We start from the raw sequence: 18,186 nt of genomic DNA, 5'->3' as shown, positions 1-18,186 counted from the left end.
TTTATTCAGCACACTTTACTTTAATACTGAAAGTACTGCCCTGCTAAAAATAAAAGGTTTGAATTTTACTGACCTGCATGTGCTGAGTCATCAGTCTGAACAGAAAAGTTCATAAAGGACAAAAATGAATCATCATTTTTACAACCAACAGAAAAACAAAAGATGTTTTTCTGACTGTGTTGGAAAAACACAGGTGTGAAAAAATAAAATACTGAGTGCATCATCATCACTGATGTGATTAGTAACACCTGTGCTTTTCTTTCAGAGTCAGTGAAAACACTGCACACAGCCCTCTGTACTAAACCGAGGTTATTTCAGTTCACACTAAAAACGGTTTAAAACTACGTGTGTTAAACATTTTAGTTAACTAAAACTAAAACAACGAAGAGACTTAAGAACTAAAACTTACCTGACAAAAAAAAGAGAAATTAAATTAGATTAGATTAAATGTTTTCGGCAATTAAAATGGCACAAAATCAAATTTAAGACTATTTCATTTCTTTTAAGGCCTAATATTTGTAAAATTGAGTTTATGACATTTTAAGACTTTTCAAGTATCTACAGACACTCTGATAATAAAAAAAACCCCTAAAAACTAATACTAATAAAAACATTTTAAATAATAAAAAAATTATCTGAAACAAACAAAACCCACTCTGAAAACAAACTGTGATGGAAACAAAATTACAAGCCAAATAAATAACCAAAATAATAATAAAATAAAAAAACGTTTAACTTTGTCTCGAGGTTTTTTTTAACCTGTGCTGCAAAATGATTTGTTAATGGATAAAAGCTATATTTTTATGGTAAAGACTGAAAGTATCACGACAGGACTAATAAAATCTTTCAACATTAAGTCAGTGCTCTGAAAAAAATGAATTAAAACACACTTAAGTGCAGAAAAATAGGGCTTTTTGTAATTAAATGTATTGTATACTCAAGGACTTTTTATTGTCATTTTATGTTTAGTAAAGGCTCTCAGCAGATTATCCTTTTTATTGTTAAACCAAATACTCTTGTTTGATGTTATTAAAATCAATAAAATGGCTCAAATGTCCACTTATTTGTTTCACTGAGGTGCTGACGTTTTGAGCTGCTCTTAGATCCAGTTTTGTCCGATGAAGAGCAGTTGTGCTTGAAATGTCAGCCCTGCAGGGAGCGAGCATATTTTTCTTTTTAATATCTGCTTAGTTTCAGCTCAGCACCTGCCCTCTTCGGTTTTGATGTGCGTGTCCTCTGACCGGCTCGAGCTGTCATGCAGAAACAGCATTTCAGCTACAAGAAACTGAGCAGGTTAGTTATGTAACAGGATATTTATTGGGGGTTTTTTCCCACACAAAAAATGAGCACCAGCTCAGTCTTCATAGTCTGATATAACATCAAATAATCCGGAAACTGAGCTACCACTGCATCTGAAAACAGGCACTTAAACCTCAAAATGCTTCAAGTCACTCAAGGATAGTTGATCTGAACTCGACCTGTGGATGAGACACACGCTTCTATGCCACCAATCAGGCATTAATAATTCACTTCAGATAATCAAACACAAACACCACTGCAAACCGTCAGCTGTAGTATCAGCACCACCCTTCCTAAATGCTGTTTTAACAGCGAGTGGTCAGTTTAGAGCCTCTCTGGGAGACGGCTTCAAGGCTTTAAGGTGACTTCAGTGATCAAAGTCGGACACATCAAATGAAAAACTTTGGCACAAATAACTGCCGTGAAATAAGTTTGCATAGTCAACATCGGCATGCATATTTCTCTTCTGTAAACAATAAACCCTGCAAAGAACTCGAGCCACATCTGAGGTAACACGTCTAACTGCTTCAGTGTCGGTAGTGCACGGAGCGAAGAGCTCAGCTGATCAGCTTCTCCATTTCTTCCAGATTGCTGGTGTCGAGTTTTGTGATTCTCCTGTCTGCGGGACGAAGATAAAGAGACAAAAATCATGTTAGGATTCTTCTACATTTGCTGTTTTACATAATCGAGCTGAAACGAACCGAGACCTACTGAAATGCATCTCGATCTGGTTGATTATATCCATGCTGTGTTTGCTGTCCACCATATTGACAGCAAATCCTCTTCTGCCGAAGCGCCCCGTGCGGCCGATCCGGTGGAGGTACGTCTCATTGTCTGCGTTCCCGTCCAAGTCCACCGGGAGGTCAAAGTTGACCACAAGAGACACTTGTTCCACATCAATGCCTGTAATCAACACAACCATGAAGCTGTTGGTTTATACACACTCAGCTCCAGACATAAAGACGATGTTTCCATCTTTAAATCCGTCCCTCACCTCTGGAGCACACGTTCGTGGTGACGAGCACCTTCTCCTTGCCGTTCCTGAAGCGTTCGATGACGGCGGCTCTCTGCTCCACCGTCATTTCCCCGCTCAGTAACGCCACCTGGTGCCCCTCGTTGGTCAGGCTTGCAGTCAGCCAGGCAGCAATCCTGCGAGTCTGAAGGAAAAGCAGCAGATAAAGTGACTGCTCAGGGGACGTTTTCCTGGAGTTGGAAACTTATATGTGATAAATTTCAGAGATTAGCTGTTTTCTGACATGTTTGTGACATATGACGCTTCTAGGAGCCTCAGGACATATCTTTATCTTTGCACCTCTTGTCTGCACTTCTATTTTTAATGATGATTTTTATTTGAAATTCTTAAAATCATTTAGTGATTAATTTTGCCTTTTATATTTCTCTGTAAAGCACTTTGAATTGCTCTGATGTATGAAATGCGCTATGCAGATAAAGCTTCCTTGCCTTTTTTATCGGGCTCGGGCCCAAAACTGCTGCTGTGGGTCGGGATTGGTGCAAAACTGAATGCTAAAACTTTCTAAACTGTCGTGTTGGAAACATAGATCACATTACGTTATGCACGTACAGAACTGAGATCTGATCACAATGTGACCAGGAGATAATTATCAACACCAGGTGTGAGCGTGAACGCCTGTGGATCGGATGTTATTAACCAGATCGCGTATCCAACGACAGATCGCACATCACCAGGTGTAAGTGGAGGCCGACAGTGAGGGGGATTTGTGATCGTCAATCGTAACGAACTAAGCAGGATTAAAACCAGCTGACTTACGTGGCAGAAGATCATGGCCTGTGCGACGGTGAGGCTCCCGTACAGATTGCAGAGAGCTGTGAACTTGTCCTCCTTCTCCTTACACAGCACGTAGAACTGCTTGATGTTGTCCAGCGTCTCCTCTTCGCGCTTCAGCCTGATGATGTTGGGATCGGGAACCACCTGCTCTGCAAACCTCCACACCGAGTCCTCAAAGGTTGCAGAGAAAAGGAGCATCTGGCAGTCCTTCGACAGCTGTCTGCGTTGGAACGAAGAAAAGTGGGAAAAGATCGTGATGAGTGAAGTTTGTGAACTGACAGGACAAAGAAAAAAGTTTTTATTTGTGAATTTTCTGAGATGGACCCACCTGTGGATCCGTATGCTCTGGTCCCGGTGACCCTGTGTGGCGATCATCACGTCCGCCTCGTCCAGCACAAACATGGTAATCTTCTTGGGGTCAATGAGCTTGTACTTGGTGCACCAGTCGAGGATTGTCCCCGGTGTTCCGATCACGATCTGCTCCTGCAGCTTGATGCCTCGCTCCACTGGACAACATGCAGAAATTCATGTATTTATACAACAAACAAACACTGCCTCCGTAATGACTCAAAATACCATTTCGCCGTTAATGCCATCAGACGTCGTTACAATCAGTCTCATTCTTACGTCTGTTCCCCCGAATGCCGTAAGCCAGTTTCACATCAGGACAAAACTTCCCCATCTGCTCGATCACTTGACCGATCTGCAGAGCGAGCTCGTACGTCGGCGCGATGCAAAGGCACTGAAAGAAGCAAACAGTTTTTAAAATGCTGAGTGTGTCTCAGCGTCTATAACCGAACGTGGACACTGTGTAACTGCAGACTGCATCATGTTTACCTGAGTCCACTTGTCGGCCGGGTTTACATGGCTGAGCATGGCCAGAGCAAACGCGGCAGTTTTACCTGTTCCAGACTGCGACTGGGCGATCAGATTCTGAGGTCTGGAAACAGAGACAATACACACGCAGGCGCGAATACACCACAGACAAAAATGATCTGATCATTAAGAAAGGTTTTATGACAACTAAGAGGACAATAATTACAGTCCATTTTAGAGCTGAAGTAATTACTTAAACTGCAGAGAATTAATTTGCAACTATTTTATCAAGTTATTTTTCATTATGCTGAAAAATGTTAAAGATGTTTGATGACATCATCTTGGGCTCTTTTGGACGTTCTTCAGTTTTCCAATATTTTACAGATCAAACAAAACAAAAGTAATCCCACTGACTTCTGTTAAGTTCCAAAATCTAGATTACAATAACTTTTCTGGAGTATTAAACTATAGATATAATTAGGGTTGGGTATTACTTAAAAATGTATGTAAATAATACCAATATAACTACCCTTAAAGTGATACTGATACTAATAGAGTTCTTCATTTGATATATATATATATATATATATATTTTTTGTACTTTACTTGATGCCCATTATGTGAGTTGATGAATGCGTGCTGATTGGCTGCAAGAAAAAACATTTAATACTTTTTAATACTACTCGGCTTGAGTTATTTTGGTCCAAACATTAAATGAATGAAGTACCAACATTCAGGCCTTGACATTATAGCTGTATATAACACACTGTGACTTTATGATTAAGAGACCCCCAGCGGTAGAAAACTACATATTGCATGATTAATAATGAAAATAATAATTGCAGTCCTAAAGTGATACCCCCTGGATAAGCTAATAGGTGCTGTTGAATCAAAAGTGACTCAACCTTCATCATTACTTAAAAATAGAGCTCCAACTAATTCTTGTTTTTTTTTTATGATTAATTGAAAAACATTTAGTAGAGAAAAACACCAACTGCAATGTCCCCGAGTCCAAGATGATGTTGTCAAGTTGCTCATTTTGTTAAACCAACAAATACACGAAAGATTTACACTTGACAGTGATGAGAAAAGCGGCTATTTTTTAAAAAAATGTAGAGGCTTAAAGAAAATATTATGTATTTTTCCTTAATAAACACCTGATGCAATTGCTTGATTATCAAAATAGTTTAAGATTAATTTACCAGAGTCGATGGTGAAAATGCAAATGCAACAAATCCTAAAATTTGATAGGCTGAAACAGGAAAATATTTGAAATTTTGCCTTATAAACAATTACCAACAACTATACAATTACCAGAATTGTAGAGTCTGGAGTCCAGGGTTATGTTGTCAAAATGCTCAGTTTCAAAATATTTAATTGAAATTACATTATGGAAAAACAAGCAACAACTCCTCGCATTTGAGAAGTTCGAAGCAGCAAATCCTGACATTTTTCCTTAAAAATGACTTAAACAAATACTTGTACGATTAATTTTCTGTTTATCGATTAAACTCACTACTTCAAAAGAGAAAAAATGAACTCACGGCTGCGCCAACATCATGGGCAAAGCATTCTCCTGGATCCTGGATGGTCTGTTGAAACCGATGTTGTACACGCCCTTCAGCAGCTCAGGTTTCCTAATGAGGTCAAAAATAGCGAGAATAAAATGTTTGAGGAGCGGGAAAAATCAAACCATGCGAGGGCATAGGTCCTGATTTTTGTTTCTGTGAGCAATTTTTTCTGTTTTTTTGTTTGTTTCAAATACCTGCAGGCAGACCGCAAAAGAAACAGCAGTCACAGTACAGCACAAAAAAGAAAGAAAGAGAAAAGATCATTACAGCAATTCCTTTATTTTACATGCCACCATTTTTCGTGCTGAGATAGCGCCAGCAAGTGGGATTTAAGACTTTTTTAAGACTTTTTGTTATTACACTAAGAATTAAATTTAAGGCAAATTTTACAACAGCCAGAAAGGAAAATTACATGAACTGACATCATTAACTTAAGGTTAGGGAGGACTTTGCCCAAATGTTTATTGTAACATAAAACATGACTTTTTGGTGATGTTAATGTTAAGTTACCTTAAACTATTTTTTTTAAAGAATGGATGTCACTTTTCTTGTTGAGATTTTATTACAGAAACATAAAATCTTACTTAATGTGTCTGAGCTTTTTTTCTGTCTTTTGAAAGATTGATTTAAGATATTTTAATACCAATTAAGGCCTTTTTAAATTTTTTTTTTAGAATTTACTGCATTTTAAGACTTTAAGAATCTGTGGAAATCCTGCCATATTAATTACATCAATACATATGTTAATCTCTTGAGCCTTTGTTACTGTATGACTTTTGGCAGCACCGAAGCCTGTTAGACAAAACATCTTTTCAAACATGATAAACTTAATAAACTGGTATATTTTAAAGGTAGTTCTATGAGAGAGTATGTAACAACCTAAACAAATTGGCTTGATTTCTTTCAAAAATATGGGAAGAGGGCGATGAGCAACAAGAGAAGAAATGATCCAAAAAAATAGTGAGAAATTAATAAAAATTACAAGAAAATTGCCTGAAAATATATGTATAAAAGCTAAAGAAAAAATATAGTTTTGTAACATAATTTAAAATATGTCATTATTACAATTATAAATATAGTTTTATCCCAGCTGGTTTTCCCTTAGCGTTTATAAACTACTATTCTAAATCTACTATTGTACTTAAGTTTGTGAAACACTTAAGACCAAGTAACTCATTGCCTTTGTTTTTGAAAAAAATCGCAACAATTTGCTCAGGGTTTAAAGGTTCAAATACTTGTGAAAGGCATTTGATAGCAGCACAAAGACAGTAGACGGGTTTCCATTACAGATCTGCATAAAACTTAAGCGACATTTTTAAAATGCTGAGTCGCCGTAGGCGTATTATGCAAGTGATAATGGAAAGAAAAGCTCCTTACACATTTTCACAGAGGAACTGTGGATTCAAAACTCCTCGATGATCTACTCAACTTTTGAAGAGGTATGTGATGTAATGATAACGACCTTTAAAAGCAGAAAAAAAGTCTCCATTGCAATTTTGCAAAATATAGCTTTTTCCAATCACCTGAAATACCATCTTATTTTTCATGCAGTACATTTTTTTGTAATTGATCAGTTTCCATTAGGAGTATTTTATATTCAATTTTGGTTACTGGAAACCTACTGATGTCACTCCAGGTTTTAAAGGGTTAACATTGGTAGGGGAGCAATAGTGGATTTGGGGGTCCTCGGCCAGAAAATTTTGAGCATCAAACACTATAAACTGCATCCTAGTGAATTGTTGTGCAACAATTTGTGCCTTTTTTGTATCAATGTACGGTGTATGTCTTCATTTTTTCAGTCTTCTGGTACTTTCCATGTCTTTACTGGGGATGCACATATCCTGAATATTGAGGTGGACGTGTCCCCTGCACCTGCACCTGCACCCACCCCCCTAAATCTGCACCTCTGCATACATGTGCTCTGTTTAAACTCACAGCCTGAGCTCCTCAAAAGTCTTCACGGAGTACAGAGGAGAGGTGGGGTCCCTCTGCAGGACCTCCACCTGGTTTCTGTTCCGCACCAGAGTCCGGCGGATCAGTTTATTCAACAGGGACTGCTCTGCCAGGTCCACTTTGTCCACGTCTCTTGTCCAACCTCCATTTTCTGTCCTCTCCGACACGATGTTGCCTGCACAGGTGCACACAACCCCAAACACATCACAAATTAGGAAGTTGAGACGTTAAAACGAAAAAGAAAACACACAAAGCTTAATTTAATTACCATTTATGTCTCCTCTTATGTTGCGAGGACCACGCAGTCGATCCACTTTATTAGAAAACTCCAACTAATCAGAGAAAATACATCATTAGCTAAAAAAAATGATGCAACAAACTACGCAGCTAGGTAGCGGATTGGGCTAACTTGCTAACGGTTATGAGCAGGTTCGTTAGCCCGTGTTTGATGCGACTTTTCGGGCAGTTTATCACCTTTAAAACTTACCTGTATGGATGGAGTTGTAGCCTCCTGAACGTCGACAGCGAGCGCCCACGAGTCACCGGACATTTTTACACATTAAATGCGTTTTTTCTTTCGAGACAAACAACACTTTTGCACAAAAGTTTGATGTCAGCGTGAATGATAAAGTGACGCCGTGCCGCCGTTGCTCCTGACCCGGACCAACCGCTACCCGCTGGACCACACCACCGATGCTGCGTTCACAAGCGTCGGAAATACTTCCGTTTGTAAGACCTCGGCCACAGGAGGCATACAATCAAAGTGTTAAACAGCCGAGAAAGAAGATGCTATTGGTTATTTTAAAGTGAAACAATGTTAAATATAGCTAACTTTAATTCCGTGGCATATTTTAAGGTCAAAATGAGTCGAGAAAAACATATTTGAGAAATGCTTTTATACCCTTTAATGACAATTAAAAAATAGAATGGTGTTAGCTGTAAAATATTTTTATATTTTTGTTTGATTATCTTTTTCATACAACTGTGAATCAAATTGGTTCATTTATTTGTGTTAAGAACGAAAAATAAAGCAAGTTGTTATATGTACGAAGTTTATGAGGAGTCCCTGAAGGCACCGTGGTATTCCCACCCTGTTTGTAGTGTGAACCTGCTGACACACCCGTAACATTTTCTAGATGCACAGAACTACACATGATACGGTATTTTACCAATTAAGTAACAGTTTAACACACATTTTATTTTAAAAATCCTTTAAAAAAAACTAATAGTAACAATATGTTATACATTAGGTTTCTGTTTCAATTTTAAACTTGTTTTATATGTCACGAATCTTACTTTTTAAACGTAATCTCAAGTGTTGTTTTGATTTAATTTAATCATAACAGTCGCTGTTGTAATGTTGATGTGTATCAGTCTGTGTGTTGAAGTATTTTCAAGTTCAAATTCAAGCATTTAGAAAATAAATAAATAAATAAATGTATTATTGTTTTCATTAACTCATAATTATTGAGATTATTATTCTTTCCCTGCCTGTTATTATTATTATTATTAGTATTACGTTTATATGTGTATATATTAGGTATATAAATCTTTCTCATTTTTTTCATTTTCCAATTAGTGTAAAAAAAAAACAACAACAACAGAAAGTGCACAATAGTTGTGGATTTACAGGGACAGCCATGGTATGAACAAGGGAAAATCAGCAAAAGACATGCAAGTAAAAACAAGGTGACACTTCACATTTAGCATGATACACATGTATATAACATAACATAAAAAAACAAACAAGTGTAAAGTAAACAAAATAATAGTCTAAACAATTCTAACGCTGAGATACAGATAGCATAATATAGCATTTTCCTGAGCTTCTGGGCCAAGTGGGCAAATGGGGCTGATCATGGGCTGATATGTAGGGGTGGTGGGCGAGTCATGTAGCTACTCCAGCCGCAGATACCTATAGGCATTGCAGCTGCCCTAAAAAAGAATTCATTGATGGATGCAGTTTGCACACAACATAATACTTTCCTAAAACATTACGCCCTGAATTTTGACCCTCTTTGACCCTATATCTGTTACCTTGGAGATCAAACTGTAGTTTGAACTTTTAAGCTATAACTGCATCCACTGTAGATTCTAACATATGCAAATGCATTTCTCCATCATTATTTTCATAGTATTATTACAAATCAACTGGTCATCAATCACTTGAATGTGCTGTTATCCATCATTGACACTGACATTTGTCGATGAGCTGTGAAGCTGTCGATGTGACGTGTCGAGGATTGAGGATCAGAGCGGCCAAAAAAGCGTGCTGGCTTGCAAAGTGGTATCCTGGTATTTTTTTGCATTTGAAATACTATGTATCGGGACATACTACATTTTTCTGGCATACTAAAAATGGTCTTGAAACACACAATTAATCGTAACGTCAAGAAGAGCTAGTGACCTCCAGTGGAGCTTTAGTGACCCTTAGAGAGGTCAGGACCCTCGGGTTGGAAACCTGCTGTTTGGAGAAAATGTCATCAACTATTTATAGACTAAATAATTACTCAAGAAAACAATCTAAATTGTCATCTATAATGAAAATAACCTTTAGCTACAGCCCTGCAGCTCAAAGTCACTTATGTGACAACTTAAACACAAAACTTTAAGTTGAATTTACATTTAACCCTCCTATATAAGTAAATGAGCTATGTTTGTGTGTGCGTGTGTGTGAGTGTGTGAGACTGTGTATGTGAGGCTGGGAAACAGATAGACAGTGAGACAGAGAGGGAGGTGAGGGGGTGGGGGGTGGGGGGGGGGTGCAGACCTGGTTTTATTGGCTGCAAGTTAATTCAATTTGAAGGCGGATGCTGAGATTCAGCCAACCCACCCACACACACTCACACATACACACACACACAGATAGACACCACCTACATTTTCACAACTACCAAAGTGACTCTATAAACACACATTAATTGTCATGGTAACCTCGCAAGAAAACAGATGCATCAAACCAAGTGATCTCAAAACACAGAGACAGCCAAGAGCATCCACGTTGGACACCAGAGAGACGGAGAGATTTGAGGTGATACGAGGGGACGTGTTTTGCTCCCTCAGAAGCCTTTTTTTCCACTCTCCCGGTGTTACAGTACATAAAATCAGCTATTAAACAGGATACCTGAATGGTTGCTGTTGTCATCGGTGTCAGAGGGGCTGCTGGAGTGAGTGGGTGGTGCTCATGATTTGAATGCGCATCTGATGAGAAGGGGGATGTTTATTTGAAGACCCTCTGTCTCAGCCCCTCTCCCTCTCTCTCTCATCCAACTCCAGCATCCACAGGGAGGAGAAGGAGGAGGAGGACGAGGAGGAGGAGGAGGAGGAGGAGGAGGAGGAAGAGGAGGCGGAGAATAAATGAAACAGTTTCTGCAACCACATGTTGCTGTGCTTGATTGAACTGCTGCAGCACCAACCTTCCCCTTTCTTTGTATTGTCCAACTAACGATGTGGCCGCCGCATCTGTAGTCACCTGTGGCAGCACCTCTCCTATTCCCTCTACGCCACACAGAGAGAGAGAGAGACAGACAGAGAGAGAGAGAGAGAGAACAAAAAAGGGGAGCTGAGAGAGGTCGGAGAGGAGGAGGATATCTTTCATGATAAGTGGACTTCTGACAGAGAGAGATCCTCGCTGCATCCCCAGTTGACACAAATGAAAGGTAAGATAATGAGGCTGTGATCATATCAGATGCATGTTAACCGTCGCAATGTGTCTCCCTCATGATGCAAATATTAAACATCCCTGTCATTTGTTGGGAATGAAGAAAAAGGTCAGCCCAGTCAGGTGATGCGTCTTGATTTTGCAGTGTAAACAGATAGTCAAGACACTGTGTGTTCAACAGGTGGTGAGCAGCAGCGTCTGCACTCAGTTTTGACACTAATGAGTGCAGAGGAGTGTGATGGGAAATGTTGAGAGTTTTTATGGTTTGGTGGTCTTTTGGCAAGAGGGAGGCAGTGTGATTCATGTGACTGGAGAGAAGCATCCTGGGATTGCCACTTTTTAACACTAATTACTATAAGCTGGAAAAAACGTAAAGTAAAGAATGCCTTGAAAAAACACCTGCCGAGCAGCTCATAGAAATGTAGTTTTTTTTTGTTAACTTACTTAGAATTTGAATTTGCATCACCTTTTGTTTGAGATAGATCTTTAATTTTACATTTATCAATGTTCAGTATGTGTATCTCTAATTTTGCAGTTTGGCAGAATTGGGATAATTAAATTAAGACTTTCTTTTATCCACCTGTACGAGGAGATTGTTTCTATAGACAGACAAAGGGACTGCGTCTCCAACTGCTGTTGACTGGACACATGATGGCACTGTTGAGACAAAGAAATAAGCACTCTGTAATTACATCTGTATGACCTTTTCCTCGCCATTAATAACTATGTGGTGCCGAAAGCTTCTGTTTGAATATTAGAAAGACTGATTCCATTTGTTATTGATTCTGAAGGACTTCTTGTGTGGCCAGGGAGCGTGAAAGTTGCATCTGTGGAGATTACCTGTGTTAATTTCCTGAGTGAATATGATACTGTGGTTTGTGCTCAGGAAAGAGATCGCCTGGTGTTTTAATTGCAATCAGTCACAGTGTCATAAAATAAAGCTTTTGCAATGGTCAGTCTGCAAGCAAGCAAGCAGAGCTGTCTCTATGGAAATTGCTTTCGTCATAACACTTCCTATCAAGCCCGTGCTGGGGCTCTGGTCGTGCAGCAGGCGCAGACCCTTGACAGCACATAACCAAGATTACTGGTGGAGGAGACAACATTAACAAGGAAGCACAGCCCTGAAGAAACAGATAATTTTATTGTATAACTTACATAATTAGCAGTGCTTCATTTCTTCTCTAGCTTGTTTTTTTAAATGTATCTGAGGTTTTTTACCTCACATGACACTAATTTTTTCCTCTCCAGTTGCAATGTTGTAATAATGATGATACCATCTTGAATGTTTTTATTATTGTGGTGACCTTTATCTCAAATGCTCAAAGTGTGTCATCCATCCTAAGGCTCCTTGGTTTTACATCGCACCATTTGAGATTTCTGAGGTTCGTGAATCTGTAAAACCTGCTGCACTGAACTGACATCTAGATGCTTTCATCTGGTTTTATAGTCTCTAACGAGACCCTGCTGTGTGTTTGATGTTGACTCTGGGTAACAAAAGTGGTAAAAAGGAGGAAAAAAGAAAAGCTTTCTGCCATAACCCCCCCAAGGTGTTCAATATTAAATAAAGATGATAATGTTAAAGATAACATAAAGATATTAATGTTATGTTACTTATTATTTCAGAATTCAACTTTTTATAACTGTTGATCACCAACAAGCTCAACTAGTGCCATCATCTACCAAGTTACCGTTCAGCTAGCACCTATGCTAAACATAGCTGCTGAAATATAGCCTGTAACAAACAGGTTCATTTTAATTTCACCTTGACTTTTGTTTTCCAACAAAACTTTTTATTTCACATTACTTTTTATTTCATATGGTCATTTTTCATGATAGTATTGGACACCGGCAGGTTTAACAAGTGCTGCAATTTAGCCAGTGAGCACTTAACTAGCATTTATGCTATGCTTAGCTGTTAAAATGTAAAAGATATTGGTTTATTTTTTTCATCCCAACATTTTTGCCAATAAAACTTCCTATTTAATAATAATACATCTTATGTCATGACAGTGGTGCAGATGTTCACCAGCAGGCTCAACAATGCTACCATTTAGCTACTTAGCATTTAGCTCACACTTTAAAAAATAGGTTAAAAACAGACCTATAAAAATGGGTTGATTTTTACTTCATCATGACATTTTTCCTAATTATAAATTTTATTTAATCTATACTTTTAATGTCATTATATCACTTTTCATGACAGTGTTGCTCACCAGCAGGTTCAACAAGTGCTAGTTAGCGCTTAGCTAGCATTTATGGTAAGCATAGCTCTTAAAAAATAAAACACATGGATTTCTTATTTATTTCATCCTGACAATTTTGTTAATAATACTTTTTTTAAAATTTCATGTTACTTTTAATTTCATATCTCTTTTCATGACAGTGCTAAAAATCACCAGCAGGTTCAACAATGCTACCATTTAGCCACTCAGCATTTAGTTCACACTTATGCTGATTAGGGGGTTAAATGTACAACAAGTTCGTTGATTTTTATTTCATCATGACATTTTTCACAATAATATCTTTTATTTAATCTAAGCTTTTACTGTCAGAATATCTTGACATTGGTGTTGATCCCCAGCAGGCTCAACAAGTGCTGCCATTTAGCTAGTCAGTTAGCACTTTGCTACCACTTATGCTAAACTTAGCAGTTAGCTAAAGCAACAACATGGCAAAGTTACTCTGGATAATTTTTCAAGTTGCTGCTTTATAAAGACAAACACAGGAACTAATAAATAAACACTCCTCTTCTCCCATTCTTCAACTGGTATGATATAAAAATGAAAACTTGGCTTTGTCAAGTCTTGTAAGTTGTACAGCAGCTCTACAACATGTTGGTGTGTTGTTGTCACAAATTCAAATTAAAAATAAAATAAAATTTGCCACTTTGATAACAACTTAGCTCGTCCACTGTTGTTGCTCTAGCTAGTTTGAGCTAACTGGCTAAATTTGGAAAGACTGGTGAATTAATATCCTATAATTTATTTTTACAATAAAAATAATAAAATCACACTTCATAAATAATGATTTGCATTTAAATAATTTCGTAAATTTTGTATTTCATCATTTCCTTAATGTTTAATTAATATTTTTTAATACTGAACACTATGCCAGGGACAGATTTTGTATCATTATGTATCTTTTTTTTTTTGACATGTGGAAATAATCCAGAATCCTAAAACCAGCACCATGCCTGGACTCATTAACAAGGAGAACCGAAGCGCTCTGCCCCTCAGCGTCTCTGACATCACATCCTGTGTCAGGGGTTACACTCTGGCCATGACGGCATCTATGACCTATGAAAATATTGAGGATCATGCAATTGAGGGTGAGTGTAAACGCCACAGGAAACTAATTTGTTCACCTCAGTGATGTGAACACTAGCCCTTTTCAGCCAGTTTAAATCCCCCACTCTCACTGAGAAACACATTGTTGTGAAATATTGACTGAATAAATTGTTTGTTTGCTGCTTCAGGTTTGTGCTCCTTCTTATTTTCTGTTTTCGGCCCTTCCATCTGCCTTTTAGGGATCTTCATTTATCCGCTGGAGGAGAATACTATTGTTGTGGGGTTTGAGTCCATGATATCCAGTCAGATTATAACGCTGCAAATCAAAGACAAGGCAAAAATTGACGACTGTTATCTGGATTGCTGCAACACCTCTAATGGAGCCCTGCAGAGTGGCAGCGGTAAGATTAAAGCTGTTCTAATCAATATTGCTATATTAGCCGTGGATCAATCACTGTGTGTGAAAACCTGTTTCCAGCAGCAAAAGGCAGCAGGTTTCAGAGAAAAAAATCCTCAGATGAAGAAACTGTGGCTGCTCAGCACCAAACAGATATTGACGACTAGCTGGTGAATACAGTGGATTATTTAGCATTTCTCTCAAGAAGTGTGGAAACCAAAACAGAGCTAAAAGCTCATTCACTGGCACCAGTGCACTGCTTGACAACGCTTGACAACAGCTTGACAATGGCGTTAGTTCGACCTGATTGGCTAATTGAGTCTCCCTGAGGCGCTCATTGTTTTTTTTTATTTTTATTTTAACCGAGAAACTGATTCAAAGGTCTGGACCAAGGGAAACTGGACCAAAAAGCCTCCATTATAAACTAGGAATGGGGGTTTTGAAAGACATTTACAAGACAGAGAGGAAATGTTGAATCATGGGAAATGTAGTATCCAGTGTTTTTAGAGCTGTACTCACTCTATAGACAAAATGTCTGGTCAGTTGCTTTAATTTGAATCATTTAAAAAAAAATCTGTCTCTCAAAAACTTTATGGAGGTACAATACTTAATTGTTGAAGTTCCCGTTTAAGTGTTCAGTAATGTGAGCGCACATGTGAACACATTTTCATCTGATTGGTAGATTTCATTGATATTAGTAAAGTAATACTATATAATGGTGTGCTATAGTATTATTATTATTATTATTATTATTATTGTTATAGAGAGATACTTCTGCTTTTATCACAGTTTATGTCTGAATATTAACACCTATTAAAGGCATCAACGATAAAGTTATATTGTGGTAAATCTTTAGAGATTTGGTTGTTTACTAATCTAGTCTGTTGTTACAGGACACATAGTGATTGATGAGGACATGGAGAGGACAGTGTTGGTGGTGAACCTCGGGGTCATCCCTCCCATGGAAACGGTCCATATTCTGGTTAGCACTTCCTCTGAGCTCTCCACGCTGCCCAACGGAGGCATCAGTGTCTCGTCTCCACCGGTGTGCACACCGCGGGTACAGAGGAACATCAACGAGGAGCAGGGACTGTCCCCGAACTTCTCCAGAATGTAAGAAACCTGTTCAGATTTGATATTTTTTAACCTTTGATTTGACTCTGTAAACTGGATTTTTAGGGCTTAAACGTGTTTGAATGGATGAAAACTGACTGTACAAAAATTTTATATGTTCAGTCAAGATGGCTCCATTTCAATGTAATTTTGCTTTGCTACTTTTAGGCGGGACAGGCATAGTTGTGCCTCAAGTCCTCACGATCAAACTCCCAACTCGCCTCAGCTGTGGTTGGCTTCACTTCTGGAGGAGGAGGCCATCAACTCCATGGACTACGAGTTCAACTTCCAGCTGGAGATACGAGCTCCCTACCTCCTCGCAGGTCAGAAAAAAAACACAGTACTATTGATATATAGCTGTATTCTCTCTGGGCAAATCCACCTGTCAACAGTGGAATTTCATTCATGATCTATTTAGAAACAACATAGATATTGCTATGTGTGTGCTGGTGTATCAGGCGTGATCACTTGAGCTACCCTGTAATCAAGGATTTTGTTTCAGTGCTCCTTGAAAGCTCTGCAACAACAAGTCGTAATGGTGAAGTACAGAACAGGAGATGTGTGCGTTTAGTATGTCACACATTGCTGAATGCTCTTACAGAGCGCCCCAGGGAGGATGTTTTTCTGTACCCGAAAGCTAACGTCGCCATGGTTCGCTTGTCAAAAAGCCTATGGGATTTTTCTGTTGGATTTTAGATGGTTGCATGTTTTGCTCAGCAAGATAATCTTCACAAATGAACACCAGTTGCAGGATTTTTGAAACCTAAATGCGAGCGACAGAAGTAAAAAGCAAATATAACTAACTACACCATGATTTAACATCCCTATTGCTGCGAGGCTGTGAAGCAGTGACGGCGTTCTGTTGTCTAATTTAGCCACTTGTTAGCAACTGCTGTTTTTAAGACACATAAAAACTTTGATGAGTGAGGTATTTACTGACGTATCATATGTGATAGAGCAAAATGTCAAAGTCTCTAAAAGTTGCATTAACCACAGACCTTCTCTAAGGTTTCTAACCAAAAACAAATAAGAAAAAAACACACTGATATTGAAACGAGGCAACACTAAAATTGTTAAAGAAATTATTTAACATATTAGAAAACACAAATTCATTTTCTTTCTTGTACGTGAGTTCAGTGACACCACTCTTGTGTCGTTGTGATAAGATGCCACAGCCAGGAGGCTGTTAGCTAAGCATAAAGACAGGAAACAGGAGAAAACGGCTACCTCTGTCCCATAATACCACAACCTCTAAAAGTCACCAGTTTTCACTAATGTGTTTAATCTGTGCAAGTCTTGTTGTCACCATGAGGTTGTCAGGCAATTAGTGGAGACTTGAGGAAGTCACTGCTCCCAGTCACATAACCCCACGTGTTAATTAGGAAGCTCTGAAGTTGCTGGTAATTGGATTTTGTTACGTTTGGAACAGGCCTGGAATTTCATCATTTTAGGGGAAAGGCCATTTGGCCTTTTGTGTTGTCAATTTCTTTGAGGGCACAAAGGCCAAATGCCATGGCAGCGAGGCCATCAAAGAAAACAATGACTTTAAAGGTCCAGTGAGCAGGATTTAGAGGGAACATACTGGGAGAGACGGATTATAATATAATAAGTATGCTTTATTTAGTATATAATCACCTGAAAATATGAATTGTTGTATTTTCATCACTGTACAATGACCTGTTTAAATCTTCATAGCGTGCAGGTCCTCATCCATGGAGATGTGGACCATGTGCCACCATGTTTCTACAGAAGCCCAGAGCGGACAAACCAAACACTGGCTCTAGATAAGGCCATTCACGTTTACATGTCGGCCCTTGTAGTTAGCAGCTTCTCCACGACAACGGTATTGGAAAAAGTCAGTGTATTCGATGGGTTGTTTAAGAGTCATTAAATGTATGGTGACAATATACAACAATGGGGTGAGATTGTTTTTTAAAAGTACTTTGACTACATAAATTATTTTAAAAGCTTATACTCCAGTACTTAACTCAAGTTTTGACTCAGCTAACTTTTACTCGTATTGGAGTATTTATACTTTGACTCAAGTAATAGAGTTGTTTTTCCACCTCCATATGGTTTGCTGCCATATTAACGCTCTAAATGTTGCAAACAGCTCCTTTAAGTTTCCTGGCTGGCTGGTGCTACATTTTTGTGACAAACTATTGTGATAAATAGCACAGCTTTCCAATGGTTCATACCAGGCTCGTAATCAAACCCAACACTGGTTTTGTGTGCAGCTTTTTAACCCAGTGACAATTTCAAGGATTGAAAAAGGAAACTGA

General features: G+C 38.4%; 2 protein-coding genes across 2 annotated transcripts in view; one reads left to right on the top strand and one right to left on the bottom strand.

Moving 5' to 3' along the window:
• Nucleotides 1-1,298: 1,298 nt before the first annotated feature.
• On the bottom strand, nt 1,299-8,107 carry ddx19a (DEAD-box helicase 19a). The gene is made up of 11 exons (XM_042491770.1): nt 7,934-8,107; nt 7,715-7,778; nt 7,429-7,621; nt 5,467-5,559; nt 3,944-4,046; nt 3,734-3,848; nt 3,435-3,612; nt 3,089-3,326; nt 2,294-2,456; nt 2,011-2,202; nt 1,299-1,918 (listed from the first exon to the last, which is right to left on the bottom strand). Exons 1-11 carry the CDS (start codon nt 7,994-7,996, stop codon nt 1,857-1,859), a joined length of 1,464 nt encoding a protein of 487 aa, XP_042347704.1. The 5' UTR covers nt 7,997-8,107; the 3' UTR covers nt 1,299-1,856.
• Nucleotides 8,108-14,296: 6,189 nt separating this feature from the next.
• The window catches only part of vwa5b1 (von Willebrand factor A domain containing 5B1), a 32,965-nt gene continuing 29,075 nt past the window's right edge, over nt 14,297-18,186 (top strand). Inside the window, exons 1-4 of the mRNA XM_042491844.1 lie at nt 14,297-14,435; nt 14,634-14,795; nt 15,685-15,904; nt 16,073-16,227. Coding sequence (XP_042347778.1) covers nt 14,297-14,435; nt 14,634-14,795; nt 15,685-15,904; nt 16,073-16,227 — 676 coding nt within the window. The remainder of the gene's footprint in view (nt 14,436-14,633; nt 14,796-15,684; nt 15,905-16,072; nt 16,228-18,186) is intronic.

The sequence above is a fragment of the Plectropomus leopardus genome, chromosome 8, assembly GCF_008729295.1.
Source record: "Plectropomus leopardus isolate mb chromosome 8, YSFRI_Pleo_2.0, whole genome shotgun sequence".
Taxonomy (NCBI): Eukaryota; Metazoa; Chordata; class Actinopteri; order Perciformes; family Serranidae; genus Plectropomus; species Plectropomus leopardus.
This window is presented reverse-complemented; position numbering and strand designations above follow the sequence as displayed.

Excerpts from the sequence above, each read along its gene's own strand:
- ddx19a (XM_042491770.1), bottom strand. The coding sequence starts at position 7,996 with ATGTCCGGTGACTCGTGGGCGCTCGCTGTCGACGTTCAGGAGGCTACA. Across the intron at positions 7,622-7,714 it reads CATAAGAGGAGACATAAATG|GCAACATCGTGTCGGAGAGG; the intron begins GTAATTAAATTA and ends GCACCTGTGCAG. Across the intron at positions 2,203-2,293 it reads CACGAACGTGTGCTCCAGAG|GCATTGATGTGGAACAAGTG; the intron begins GTGAGGGACGGA and ends TGTTGATTACAG.